The 13123-nt window shown below is 44.9% G+C and overlaps 7 protein-coding genes across 7 annotated transcripts; 2 read left to right on the top strand and 5 right to left on the bottom strand.

The window, feature by feature from the left end:
* Positions 1-302: 302 nt before the first annotated feature.
* Positions 303-1469, bottom strand: V1513DRAFT_449748 (uncharacterized protein). The gene has a single exon (XM_066898723.1). The coding sequence runs from the start codon at positions 1145-1147 to the stop codon at positions 728-730; it is 420 nt and encodes a 139-aa protein (XP_066751976.1). The 5' UTR covers positions 1148-1469; the 3' UTR covers positions 303-727.
* A 570-nt stretch (positions 1470-2039) lies between these two features.
* Positions 2040-3371, bottom strand: V1513DRAFT_459918 (uncharacterized protein; the record flags this gene model as incomplete). The annotated part of the gene is made up of 1 exon (XM_066899794.1): positions 2040-3371. The coding sequence occupies one exon, from the start codon at positions 3369-3371 to the stop codon at positions 2040-2042; it is 1332 nt and encodes a 443-aa protein (XP_066751977.1).
* Positions 3372-4660: 1289 nt separating this feature from the next.
* Positions 4661-6026, bottom strand: V1513DRAFT_449756 (uncharacterized protein). The gene has a single exon (XM_066898724.1). The coding sequence runs from the start codon at positions 5718-5720 to the stop codon at positions 4824-4826; it is 897 nt and encodes a 298-aa protein (XP_066751978.1). The 5' UTR covers positions 5721-6026; the 3' UTR covers positions 4661-4823.
* A 39-nt stretch (positions 6027-6065) lies between these two features.
* V1513DRAFT_185312 (uncharacterized protein) lies at positions 6066-9221 on the top strand. Its single transcript, XM_066894294.1, has 3 exons — positions 6066-6177; positions 6237-7418; positions 7481-9221. Exons 2-3 carry the CDS (start codon positions 6470-6472, stop codon positions 8875-8877), a joined length of 2346 nt encoding a protein of 781 aa, XP_066751979.1. The 5' UTR covers positions 6066-6177; positions 6237-6469; the 3' UTR covers positions 8878-9221.
* On the bottom strand, positions 9181-10116 carry V1513DRAFT_449761 (uncharacterized protein). The gene is made up of 3 exons (XM_066898725.1): positions 9616-10116; positions 9445-9551; positions 9181-9388 (listed from the first exon to the last, which is right to left on the bottom strand). The coding sequence occupies exons 1-3, from the start codon at positions 9979-9981 to the stop codon at positions 9256-9258; spliced, it is 606 nt and encodes a 201-aa protein (XP_066751980.1). The 5' UTR covers positions 9982-10116; the 3' UTR covers positions 9181-9255.
* A 569-nt stretch (positions 10117-10685) lies between these two features.
* V1513DRAFT_426779 (uncharacterized protein) lies at positions 10686-11713 on the top strand (the record flags this gene model as incomplete). Its single annotated transcript, XM_066896187.1, has 2 exons — positions 10686-10714; positions 10786-11713. The coding sequence occupies 2 exons, from the start codon at positions 10686-10688 to the stop codon at positions 11711-11713; spliced, it is 957 nt and encodes a 318-aa protein (XP_066751981.1).
* Positions 11714-11725: 12 nt separating this feature from the next.
* V1513DRAFT_449764 (uncharacterized protein) lies at positions 11726-13118 on the bottom strand. The gene is made up of 2 exons (XM_066898726.1): positions 12419-13118; positions 11726-12368 (listed from the first exon to the last, which is right to left on the bottom strand). Exons 1-2 carry the CDS (start codon positions 12987-12989, stop codon positions 11911-11913), a joined length of 1029 nt encoding a protein of 342 aa, XP_066751982.1. The 5' UTR covers positions 12990-13118; the 3' UTR covers positions 11726-11910.
* Between the last annotated feature and the right edge of the window lie 5 nt (positions 13119-13123).

Consider the following 13123-nt stretch of genomic DNA (forward strand, 5'->3'; position numbering starts at 1 on the left):
ATTGCTCAGTAATAATTCCGGACTGTAGAAGAGTATCGTAACGTATGTGAGCCAACTCTCACTGCCGATGTCCTGATCACGGTGCCGTAGCTGAAGACTGACGACTCAGATCTAAGTTTGCAGTTGGCTTGTTTTGGTTTTACGATTATTTTTGCTTTGACCTGTTCCGCGCGACTCAATCAAACCCTAACCACAATGTTATCCCATTCCAAGGTCTGAAATATACGCCTAGACCCAATCACAGTTGCTAGTCTAACGCCACAGCAATGACTCAGCGATGACGAACTCTCACAGCAATGAGACCTCTCGAAGATAAAGCATGCAATTTTATAGCAAGATGAAAGAAGAAAGTGACACTAGATTATAGAATCAGTGATGTCATTAATTAGTGGAAATATGTCTCTCGTAAAATGCAAAAACCGAGTGAATGTAATAATACAATCCATAAGAAGTACAAATCGCAGACAATACCTATGTCACAAACCTATCCGAGAACCAATCAATCCAAAGAAAAAGAGAGTAATTACAGTAACAAACGAAATTGACAGGAAGACCTGCCATATGCCCATAAATTTGCGACCCTGAGACACAACCAAAGTGCCACCATAATTCTGCTCATAAGTATGGCAAATACGAGCGAACACCGTGATTTTCACTCATATAGCTTCACACAAAATCTATTCCTATCAATAAAAAAAATAATGTTTCCCACGTCACAACCGGCGCGCTAGTGTGCCTTTTCTTCCAGTTCATGACGGTCTTTGTCAACGCCTAAGGACACCGTGCCAGCCGCAGGATCATGCAGAAAATCAACTTGCCTCCGCGCATATACCGCAGGAGGGGTTGGCACGCCGCCGACACCAGGCTGCTCAATCAGCCGAGACTGAAGCGCAAGTATATAGTCTCTGAGTTGGAGGTTCTCCTGTCGCAAGCTGTCGATTGTCTCTTTGGTGGATTTGAGTTCCAAGACTTTTGCCTCAAGGTCTTTGATGTAACACTCCTTTCGTTGACGAAAAGCGCGCTGCGCGGCACGGTTTTGAGCCGCACGTTTGGTTGTTGATAGCTGACGACCGTTCTTGCTACATTCGCCGACCGGTGGGATTTCCGGAGGACTTTGTTGTGGGACTTGTACTCGGTGCGTCTCCATTGCTGAATCACTCAATAAACAATATCACTCGAAGTGAGATGACCAAAAGATCTTAGAGACCTTACTGAGCGACCAATAACGCTGCGCTGACGCGGTCCAGCTGGGATCCGATATATCAAGTAAGCGCTGAGTAATAGCGGCAAAGTCAGGTTCATGAACAGTGTCCTAACTGACAAGCTGACCAATAACAATGCTATAGCTACAGATACTAATAACGGCAAGCAGGCAACGAGTATCGCAAAAAAACCTGTGAATGTCGTAAAATTTCGCGAATCCGAATACTTCGAGATGGACAGGAAATGGCGCGATGAGCAGGGACGGGTGGGTGGGAGGTTAAGTTCGTGCGGCCCGTGAGGCGCCGATATCACCAAACCCCGAATTTTGAACATTACGAACAAAATGCCCAGATCTGATGGTCCCGCGGCTCCAGCCCTGCAGTCATCTCGAACGTTCAAATGCCTTGCTGGCCACTAGGCAAATCAGTTCATTTGCACTATTGTCAAACTAATTGGTGTGGGAAGACGATGAGGGCATCGACAGTTTGGGGGGGGGTCAACTTTATCTCGATAAAATAAAGCCCGGGTAAATAATTGCGGATGACGCAGCACTTACACCGATGGATTAACCCCGCGGCCCGACTGATCTACTTATCAGCAAATTATCTACTTATCAGCAAATTAAATAAGTTGGTATGTTTTCATTTTCTGACGGCATAAACATGATTCGATTGCAGAATCTCTTTGGCGGGGGCCTTACACAGCTTTAAGATCAAGTCTAAGGCGCCCCGCTGTGGGGCAAACCTCGAGTTATAATTCCTAATCATACAGAGTCATTCTTTCTATTCTGCCTATTAAGTAATGACCACTCCTCCAACAGAGCTGGCCAGTCGCACTTAAGAGACGGATACTGTCATAAACTGATGCATCAGTTTGGATGCAGTGTTCTCACTATCACCTACCGAGCCGTCTCTTATCATTAGCTCAACCGAGTGTGTCTTCTTATGTGCCATTTCACAGTCCTCGTACTCGTTACCATCGAGAGAATTGTATTGCTCTCTTAGTTTCAATCTCTCTTGTTTGATCCTGCGCGTCCACTCAGATTTAGCCAGGCCTAAGTCTTCGTCGTTAAGTCTTTTGTCAATTTCACTAGCGGTAAACAAGCCCTCCCATCTTCTCACCCTATTTGCATCGCTGAAGTATTCAGCCTTGAGCCCCTTGATAGGACTTTCTGGTTCAGACTTGACTTCTAGTTCCCCAGGTTGCCGGATATTAAGTCTCTCTAATGGCAAAACCTCAATAACTGGCATCGGATTTCCGTCGACGGAGCATTCTGGAGCAAATATGTTTGGCATGCGCCATCTTGCGTGACCTTTCCACACGTTTGGTTTATCGGCCAAGTCAGTCCGGAGCGCAATGTATGACGGTGTATCATTCAATGCGTTCCGAGCATCGTCGTCGGTGATTGAGGACAATAATGTGCGATCTAATTGTTCTGATGGTGTAACTGGCCGACGAGTGAGAGTGCAAGACATCGCAGGTGTAGCGGATTTCATTGGCGAGGATTCTGGTGTGCATCCAGGACTTATCTGTGTATGAGGTTTGACATTACCATGGAGACCCATTCGATGCCTGATTGCTGTCATCATCTTCTTTTGTTGTGGCTGGTCATTTTTGTTTGCTGCCAATCTGGTAGTACGGGACGAAGGCGAATTTTTGGTTGATGTTGTTAGCTTTGTCTTTTTGGGAGATTGAGCCTCTGTTGCGGCCTTGGTTTGTTGCTGTGCTACTGGATCATCGCCATTGGATAGACGCACACAGAACCGCACTCCGTTGCTCGCATCTCCCAGAGTGGATTTCTTGATGCCCATAATGCGATCCATTGCAGCCGCGCGCGCGATTCCGTGCCATTTTTTCTCCTCTTTTTGTCCGACAGGGGACACAAATATTTTGCCTTGCACGGCGATGTTTTCTCTCACGAACGACAAGGTGCATGGACTTGGTGGAGTGAGTGCATCTTGCTTTGCTATTGTGATATCAGTAAGTTCGTATGATTGGGCAGATAATTTCACGCCGGGGAAGATATATGCTTGAATCCCGAACCCCAGCGCCAAGTACTCATTCAAGTCACAAACACGCAATGTCAAAGTGCTGTTCTCTGATTCAGTTGAACTGCAGTCCTTGAAGCGATGGTGACGTTGGAGATAATATTGGAGCAGAGATGGCATGTCCGTGACCGGAATCGTGCGGGATAGAGTCGTAATGCTGGGAGGTGGTGGCAGTATTATCACTTCGAAGGTTTCCGACTCCATTTGTGATGTAGACTATGCTCAACTGCTATGAGATTGTAGGAGGCTACTTGTTCCTGTGCAATGTTAAATGAATAAATGATTTATCAATTTGTAAACGGGTGGTGGGGAAAGTTAAAAAGCAGCCTGATCTGTATATATTGATAAGGTAAGGACCCTCAGTCAGAATTGAAATTCTCCTCCACTTCAATGATCGGCTATGCCTACCACATGCCTAAACGGCAAATTGTCGCCGTCGGAATTAAATCCTGACGGCTTCTAATAGTTGTAAATTAAACGATTAAATTAATGGAAAATCGTAAGTACATTCATTGCAACCTCTTTGCTAGATAAATGAAAACTGGGTGTTGAGAACCCCTGTTCTGAGCCGCTGAATGTGCGGCCACACCGACGATCAATTAGCGTAATTCCTGAGCCGCCATCCCAAGAATATTTGCAAATGCTGCAACCACGACTTTGAGCTTTTGAGCTGTAGCTGCAAAGCTCTCGGCGCGTTCTATGTATTCCTCACCTGTGATGGGCGCAAAAGGCTGCGGCTGTCAGTCGCGCAGTATGAATTGTGCCATCATTCTGATAATTGCGAGAGAAATGCCATTCATTTTCTGCTAGGACAGAATCAGCGCTAGTAGCGAGTGGATTCGAGTGGGACGGCAAATAATCAGAAGGGATTTGTTCAGTGTAATACAGAAGTAAAACCGGTAATACCTCGGTAGGACCATTGATATAATTGTACCCTAATGAGCTCTGAACGCTTATGTTTGGGAAAAATCACTCTCGTAATCAAGCTTAGCAGACTGATCTAGTATTAGCATATCCAACAGTACAGAGCGCAAATGTAATACATTTACAATTGTTCTCTGTTTCACTATGACAACCGATGCGAAGTAATTCCTTTGCAACACGCGATGAAGCACCACCTGATTTGCCCCGACAACAACTATATATATTTGCACATCCAGTCTCAGAATGTCACTTGCTCGATGGCATATGCATACGAACTACCACAGCTTACATACACGTATTTTCTTCAATGCGATGCGCCAAAAACCATTGCCGAAGGATTGGCAATCATCGGGTTGTCAACCATATCTGGTCACACCTTACCCAGGGGCCAAGGAAACTACTACCCAGTTATCGGCATCTGGAAGATTTAAAATTTCGCTCGCACATCTATCTTCCTTGCGATTTGTTACGCCGATCATATATTTAGGACTGCTTGCTAAAATTTGTAGCTATCTAACAGAATAATTACGGCCGTCAAACAGATGCATTGGTAGAAAAAGTACAGCATACCTCTGAATATAATGCTTGAACGTTGGTGACAGATACAGACTGGACAGCCTCGCCAAAAACATCAAACCTCCAGTATCACTAAGTATCTTCCCTAAAGCAAATTTTCAGGCTCTCTATTAATTCTCTTGCAGTACAAACAAATGTACCGGCATTAAACATAGCATCATCAAGCAAGATTATTCTTGTGCCTTGTTGTTGAATGACATGCAATTTCCCATGCATTTCCTTTGCTTTTTCGTACACAGCATCTGGGATTCGAACCGCACGCGTCGTAACTTGATCACCATTCAGGACACGGAGATATGTACAAACTCCTTTAGTGTCATGCAAAATTGATTCCAACAACTCCAACAAAGGCGTGATGTCTACTACCTCGACTATCGAATCTGACTCATCTTTGTCGTCACTAATAGCGGAACTACTAGCGTCAAGTCCGAGATAATCATGCAAATGCAGCGTAACATTAGTGTTTTCAATTTTGACATACGGTTCTCTCGATGAGTCATCCATTGCTCCAGAGAGCGCAGGTATCGGATTACTGGCGATTAGCTGTTGCACCATGGGATCCTTAAGTACATCCAGCACCTCGTGCGGAAATCGAACACTAAAAGACATATTTGATAGTACTGCAGAATATGATGGTGTTTCCGACAGGGAGTTACGCGGCGTTAAATCGATGGTGTTAATAGGATGCCGTACTTCGTTTCCACAGCCCATCCAACATGGTTTCAATATATTCGCTCGTATCAAAAATTCAAGTAAGCCCACTGTGCACAATATGACGTCCGAGACCAGATTCATCTCAGCCACGTAGTCATAATTTGATATTCTGATCACACTGTACTCCGGGTGCACTGCCGCATATTCAACAACCGCATTGGGCTGCAAAGTGGGCCGCGATCTGACGCAGCGAACGCAGTCCGACAGGATTGCGCCGTATAATAGTGCAACCAACTTGCCCTTAAATAGCATCATAACAATACAGATGGGACTGATATCTGGCCTGTCGTTAGTTCTAGATATCCAAACGAGGGACTCCAAATATGGACAAAGCACGAGCGACTACCGATCGATACGGAAACTTTTTTATGCTGCGTCATTAGGCCGGATCTCAATGTAGCCTTGCCCACAAACAACGAACTAGACAAAGTGGTCTCTTGAAAAATGCTCACATAAGCAAATTCCAATTATTAAATGAGTTCGTTCGTTACATAGGCTAGCATCTAATCTTCGTAACATGCAGTGTTCAGCGTCCCTCCGCTCGTTTGTGGTCAGCTAGCGGAGTCAAAATCACTTGGGGTGTGCCTGATTAAAGCTTGTGACTAGCCGACCAGCAAAGCAACCTGATCACCATTATTTACAGCGATCAAGCGTTACTCCTGCCATCATCTGCTGAACTACAGCTGGAAGCCGTAATATGGTTTGAGTGCCGGTAGGCGCATCCAGGCTTATAGTCTGCCGTATCTCCCCGTCCTCCGTCTAATGTCACAGATCAATTAGTCATATCCGGCACCATTGGCCAGAGGAGAAATTATTCGTCACCACTTGTGGATAGTCAATTGTGCATGTATATTTCGTCGCACTTGAATGGTGAGTAGTGTGTTATACAGCACACTGCGTTGCTCGATAACGCCTTTGCTTCGCCCTCCGCGCTGCCGCCGTTGCCAGGAGTGCAAGCACAAGAAGCAGCCAACTCCTCTTTCTTACAACAGGACCTCAGAAATATGCCTGGAACTCAACTATATTCAGCAGGACCGTCGAGGGCATCGTCCCGGATGACAAAATCTCAGCTTCTGAGAATGACCACTCAAGAGCAACTTCAGCAGACGGAACAGAGCAGCAAAGACGATACGATATTACACGTAAAGAGTTCTGCAACAAGAGCGGGGAAATACAGAAGGAAACTTTCCCAAAGGCAGAGAAAATCAATAACTGCCGCTGAAAAAGAACGCATCAACACCGAAATTTACGAGCAACACACATTGCAAGAAGAGGAAAGTAAGATTATGCCTTGGGCTAAAGCCGATACTTCGATTCCGGAACCTGACACGTCAATTGCAATTACATTGTCAGCTGAAGACCAGAAATCAACATTGAGTAATAAAAGTCGAGCTAAAGCTATTGTTCCCCATACATGTCGACTGCAAGAGGAGCAGAGGGTACACGTTGATACAACGGAACGACATCGATGGAACCATAATAGTGAACCTTGGCCAGGGCGATATATCGATTTAAGAAAGAGTCGTGATTCAGGAAATCTATGTTTGCAGCGATCTGAGTTAGATCAAAGCTCCACCGAAAGCAACATAGCAACCGATCTTTCCCAGTTGTCGCTGTGGGATGCTCCAGTGCTTCCGTCGAATAACATTGCCTCCTCTGTGATGTGTTCGCGATCCTCAGCCGTTAGCAAGTGTTTACACATTATGGAGCTGTTAGACATCATATCTGAATATGTTTACGACAATGGATCGTCTCGTGCAGCATTTGCTAGCAGTCGCAACTTTATGCTAGTATGCAAAAGATTCATGTTTGTCATGTTTTGTAAACTTGCATCTATCAGATTCTTCGATACTTTCTATAGTGTCAGCCGCGAGAGATTTGACGACATGTATGCATACAGTCTTCGTCATTTACGTTTTAGAGATTCATACTTAACAAAATATGATGATGAAGGCATGTTGCTGTCCGATGCTGGATCGACTCAAAATATTCTCAATGCTAAATGATTACTATAGCTAATTCAACGAAGTATATCGACCAAAACATGATTATCTATTCTAGATATGGTTTAATTCGGTTTCGCCGGGCATCATTTCCAAAGCTCAAAACGCTGGAGATCTGCGAGGCGGGATCTCTGGGTTTGGTATTGGCAGCTCCTCTGGCGCCAGCACTTGAACAATTCATTACGAGGTCTCCTGTTCTGCTGTCTGACGGTTGTATCATGCAGATAGGTGAGTTTTATAACAGACTTCGTCGAATCGAAATTGCGAACCCTGGTATCCCTTTGCAGTCGCACGAGATGAACCTCAATACTGGTTTCACGGATAAGGCCTTTCTGCATCTACTTAGTCGAATTCGATTCACTCTTGAAGAGCTGGTTCTATATTATCCGAAAGCGGCAGATGCCAAACAGCGAGTACTTGAACGTCGAATAGTGGCGCCACGCTTGTACCAATTGTCACTCGCGGTCTTATCCTCGATGCCACGGCTAAAAGTACTCGAGACATTCGCTATTTCGGAAAAGAGGTACATCAGAGATTACAATCATTTTCGTGAAGGGAGACCTGTGTTTAATGAAACTTTTAATATGGCTCTCACTCTGGGCTTACCGGAGAGTGTTGCTAAAGAGGACCATTCCGGAGCTGTTTATGCTCATCGATTTCACTCACGGCCATCAGATGAATGGCGAGCTGGTGCATCGATGTCAACTGTCGCGTCGCCAATGTCTTTATTGTCTACACCTGGTGAAATAATTGCCTCCAGAAGAACATCTTCGTGGTCATCTTCTACACCTTCGTCTCCTTCGTCGTCGTCGGTATCTACCTTCAGCAATGATCCAATTGAATCAGAGCCTGAGTCGAATCAAACATTTGGTTCAGTAGATTCCGCCATCGCTGCACCGGTCAACGGATTTTGTCCGTTCGAGGAAGTGGTCCATAGAAAGCAATTCTTTTCATCTTTACAGTCCTTGAAAATGGTATCTCATACAGCTGAGTTTGTGCTTGCTTTCCTATGCATGTTTCCAGGTGGGCGCGAGGGCTTGGTTGACGATGACATTCGCGTGTCTAATTCGGTGAACGAAGAAGATGAAGAGAAGACTGGTACGGCGTTGCGGCATCTTGAGATCTCGTTTATAATAGGCTCAGAGCTCGAACGATTTTTGATTCGAGCATCTGGCTTGTCCTGGAACGATGTAGATGTGTTGCAATGGGAGCGAATGCATGTATTCCGCGGTTTAGAATGCCTTAAGCTTAATGTGATAGGCGAGTGCGCTTTGAAAACGAATGGCTTACCTCAGATATTTGTGGCAAGAGAGTCAGTTGCTATGTTCGAAATGGCATTTCCGCATATTACTTTACTACTGACATCGAGGGTGAAGATTATTGATGAGTCCCGTGATAACGACGATTGATTTTAATTGCACTGTTTCTGTATAAGGACCAAGAGGCATTAGGATTATTCGCCAGGCAGGCGTTCCTTGCAGTCTGGGTGATTTGATATAGCATATACATTGGTGCATAATAGTTATCTAAAAAGCGGTTGAATATATATATCAAATTAACTCTGGATAATGGGATAATGGCCCATCGAATGAGTCTAGATCTCCTCTACTGTGTTAGCTACCTCTACTCAACTTATGATTCAAGGACAATCTCCTTTGTCACTTAATTGTTTAATCCTTTACTGAACCTATATGAAGCACATTTTGTAATTTATTGATCAATGTATTTGTATATGGTCATATAATACAATCGGCGCAGTACACCGGCATAATTCTAAGTTTCACAATCTACCTGCTGTAGTCGTCTACCCCATTAAATATAGCCTCAACTCCTAGCACTTCAGAAATCTCGTGGCGCAATAAGTTTCCCAATGTTGTACCGTCTCGATGATCCGTCCACTGCGAATCAATAAGGTCATATCTAAATTTTCCGTTATTATTCCTCATGCCTACTCAATAATCTTGTGACTCACTTACCTCTTTGGCCCAGAAATGGGGCTGCTTAACCATATCTGCTTATTCGGGGGCTGTTTATTGATAACATAAGTCCCATGAGGTGGTAATGTTAACGTCAAAACGCCTTGCTAGATTAGTAAGTCATATTAGCATCTTACACGTCCGCGGCGACTGCGCACCGTAGTGACTTACCGCCAGTTCAACGTCAATCTTAGGCTCCGTGTCCGCCAGATCTTCGCAATGCTCTAAAATATTCTCCAACGTTTCGTTTGCTACTGCGTGATATTCGTTGAGACTAATGTCATCCGGCTTGAGGTTCAGGTTTTCATCTTCCGCCGAGTATGCTCGCGCAGGGGTGGAAAATAAGCTTCTGGCAGCGACAGGAGTTAATGCATAACAACCATTTCGAGTAAGTGGCGACCGCCGGGATAGAGGTGATTGAGACGTAATAGAGCAGAGAGTAGAGATCTGCTGGGATATGGTGGGACGGGTCCATGGCTTAGATGATCGGAACAATGGAGCGATGCGTGAGCGAACCAACGGCCAATATAAACTCATTGCAAGATTTCTGTAGAATAATCCTTCCCAAACAGCTATATAATATTAAGAATGTTGTACAGTACCGGTGTTGTTAAATCTAATGTAAAGACTTTGTTTGCCAGATCGCGATACTTCAGTCATAGGGTTTGGCTGTGTTCGCGCAGTGGCTCCGCATTATGTGCAGCGGACTTTTCACTGCCCCCTTATTTTTTTGCATATATATTATATAAATCGCTATGATGGGAGGACGCTATCATTTTGCACAACAATATATATTGGTGCACTAGCCTACATTTTGGGGTCAGGCCATGATAGAAGATGGGAGATAGTTTACTGTGAGACAGTTTGACACTAGGCTCAAAATATCACATCACGAGCAATTGCTGTGTTATTGAAATATCAAACAATATGCTCCGGAATTTAGCCAAATAATGTTATACAGTAGGTATAGCAAACTATGCTGGCGCACAAGTAGCAGTTCAATTTGTCATAAGGAAGCTTCACAACTTATTCGACATAGACGGACTACCCCTGAATAGAAGCGGTTACCCGGGCTGTGCCGTATATCATGCTAGCTGCTGCAGGAAGTAACCTGTATCTTTAAGCGAACTAATTTCGACTTCAGATCAACAGGCAATTAAACTTACAACTTCGTGTCCAGCTCCGATATCACACTAGTATTTATGAATCGAACCGACTGACCGATCTATGATAAGGGAGACATGACTTCGAAGGATTCAGAACCCGAGACGTAAGTTCGGGCATTGCTCATTTCAATTCTTTATGACAACTGTATCGGGGATGTGCTAATGTTATATTCAGATCAGAAGCAAAAGACTTTTCAAATGAACTAGATCAGATATTTGGCCTTGGCGGGTCGAAGACGGGTATATTTAGCGCACGATCATCGTCGATGATTATCCAACAACAGCAAGAGCTATCTATTATTGAACAGCAGATTAGGGCCACAGACGAGCGGCTACGACGACGTCACGAGGAATTCGAGCAGGGTTTGGCTAAACCAATAACCAACAATTTGGTGGGTCAGAAAGAAGGCAGCATTAATGCATCTGCAGCGAGTACAAGCGTTTTAAAGAGAGTTCCCCGAAAAGGCCTCGAAACGTCGCGCCGCAGCCCGTCGTCAGATGCGTCAGATACACTTTATAATCCACGATCTCGACCTCCTTCAAATGGACACACGATTGGGTCGACGGAGAGTGGTAGCGGGAAGAGCAGAGATCAAAGTATAGGTGATCAAAGTCGGAAGACCAGCATTGGAGCTATTGGTGCCAAGTTACAGAGCTGGACAAAGCACCACAGGCAAGAGAAGTCGCAAGGAGCGTCGAGATCTGCCAGTGATTGCAGTTCCGTTAGCGGCAACGGCAGCACAACCAACGAAGGAAGCCGCAGGGCCAGTCATTCCGCAGATGACGCCCTCAAGTCACCGTCTACAGATTTCCAGCAAGGGAATGTATCTTCTCAGGGATCCCACCACAGCATAGATGGTAGTATTAATTCTCGTACTGTTGTGGTTCCGAGAACAGTATCTGCGACGGCTGTCGGTCCTACGGACTCATCGCACACACATAACTGGGAAGACGCAGCTGATAGCAGCATCAGCGCCGACAAAACAAAGAACGAAGTGTCAGCGAAAGACGGGTTCAGGAAAACTAGCGGGTCAGGGAAATCCTTTCCATCGTGGATGAAACTTAATAGGGATATAAGTGGTAGCAAGAAAAGTGCAGAATAAGATGTTAAATAACACATGTTCGATATTTTGGTTTGGTTATTGGTAGCAGTACGCCTGTATGTACAAACTCATAAACGATCATTACTCATCAAATCAGGATGCTGCTTCATACAATCTTTCTACAAAGGAAAAAGTATGTAATGCATAACACGCAAAAAAAACCATCAAGACCATTATTTACTCTTAGTATGTCGACCTCACTGTCTAGGAGCAGGTAAAGCCAAAGGTTGCGGAGGTGCTGGCAACTTCATAAATTCCCGCACAGTGATCTTGCACTCAACTTCCCGACACAAGTCCTTCTTCTGCTTGTCCGGAAAATCAGACAAGAATTCAAGACCAGATGCACGTTCGATTGCATCAACGGGCACATAAAAACCTCTTAAATCTGCAGTATTGGGAATTGGCTCATTGGGGAGAAGGAAGGCTCCAACGGCTATATCCTGGGTGTGAGGGTTCGAAATTGGAGATTCGGCCACAATGAGCTTGTAGAAATGCGTCGGCACGGCAATATTTGGTGGATTCCCAATAACCTCGTAGGTAACTCTAAACTTTCCATCGGGATATTTCTTCGGGAGGTAAAGCGGACCAGTAACAATCCGAACCGAACTATACTTCTGCGTCAGACGACGGCAGAAGTCTTCGAAATGGGCCCAATCTAATCATGTTAGCCCTCCACAGCTACATACTCAGCAGTCTAATGATTACAGTCACGATTAAACCCGTCCCCAACTTGCGGTGCAATGTTGGTTAAGAAAAAGGTCTCGTCCATTGCTGATTGCGAAAATTTAGCATTCGCAGCAGGTGCCATATGTCCCCGATCATAGCCACTTCGGAAGTAATCTGCTAGCCTTGCCCGGAACTTCAGAGGGATAGACTCATTCTCAGTGAAAGTGGACTTCTTCCGATCAACTCCTTCAGTGCGAGAAATGCTTTGTGGAGTAATATGTTCTATAACGTAGGCAGGGTTGCGCATGCGCCGGTCGTATGCCGTGATGTATTCTTGACGGAAATCAACATCGATGTGCGGCCCTGGATGTCCATATTTAAAGAAAAGTGCTGGCTGGACAAGCTTCGACGATGAATCAATAGTGACTGAAGTTTCGGATGTCGACCTTGAAACGGAGAGTGTACTGGTGTCAACCGAAGACGAAAGCGAATCTTGGGAATCTACCACGCTAGAGGGATCAGGCTTCTTTCCCCCAAATCCTAGAAATCCAGAAGCTGTATTCATGCCATAGACATTGGTAGCTGAAAGAAGAGAATCAAGCCAACCCATATTTTACAGATACGCGCTTGGTAACAAATTCAACTGAGTCCGGTAAATTCTCCTGTTCCTTGAGGACAAACCTTAGAGGTCAAGGGTGCATTTTATGTCGATGACTTTGATGCGGCTCTACGATTGTCTTCCAA

The sequence above is a fragment of the Lipomyces chichibuensis genome (assembly GCF_038497645.1).
Source record: "Lipomyces chichibuensis strain CBS 12929 unplaced genomic scaffold V1513scaffold_32, whole genome shotgun sequence".
NCBI classification, from domain to species: domain Eukaryota; kingdom Fungi; phylum Ascomycota; class Lipomycetes; order Lipomycetales; family Lipomycetaceae; genus Lipomyces; species Lipomyces chichibuensis.

Bases quoted from the DNA above. Each gene is read 5' to 3' on its own strand.
- V1513DRAFT_449748 (XM_066898723.1), bottom strand. From the start codon at position 1,147: ATGGAGACGCACCGAGTACAAGTCCCACAACAAAGTCCTCCGGAAATC.
- V1513DRAFT_449756 (XM_066898724.1), bottom strand. From the start codon at position 5,720: ATGATGCTATTTAAGGGCAAGTTGGTTGCACTATTATACGGCGCAATC.
- V1513DRAFT_185312 (XM_066894294.1), top strand. From the start codon at position 6,470: ATGCCTGGAACTCAACTATATTCAGCAGGACCGTCGAGGGCATCGTCC. The intron at 7,419-7,480 runs GCATGTTGCTGT...TGATTACTATAG, and splicing joins AACAAAATATGATGATGAAG to CTAATTCAACGAAGTATATC.
- V1513DRAFT_449761 (XM_066898725.1), bottom strand. From the start codon at position 9,981: ATGAGTTTATATTGGCCGTTGGTTCGCTCACGCATCGCTCCATTGTTC. The intron at 9,552-9,615 runs GTAAGTCACTAC...TTACTAATCTAG, and splicing joins AGATTGACGTTGAACTGGCG to CAAGGCGTTTTGACGTTAAC. The intron at 9,389-9,444 runs GTAAGTGAGTCA...CGGAAAATTTAG, and splicing joins CCCATTTCTGGGCCAAAGAG to ATATGACCTTATTGATTCGC.
- V1513DRAFT_449764 (XM_066898726.1), bottom strand. From the start codon at position 12,989: ATGGGTTGGCTTGATTCTCTTCTTTCAGCTACCAATGTCTATGGCATG. The intron at 12,369-12,418 runs GTAATCATTAGA...TAACATGATTAG, and splicing joins GGACGGGTTTAATCGTGACT to ATTGGGCCCATTTCGAAGAC.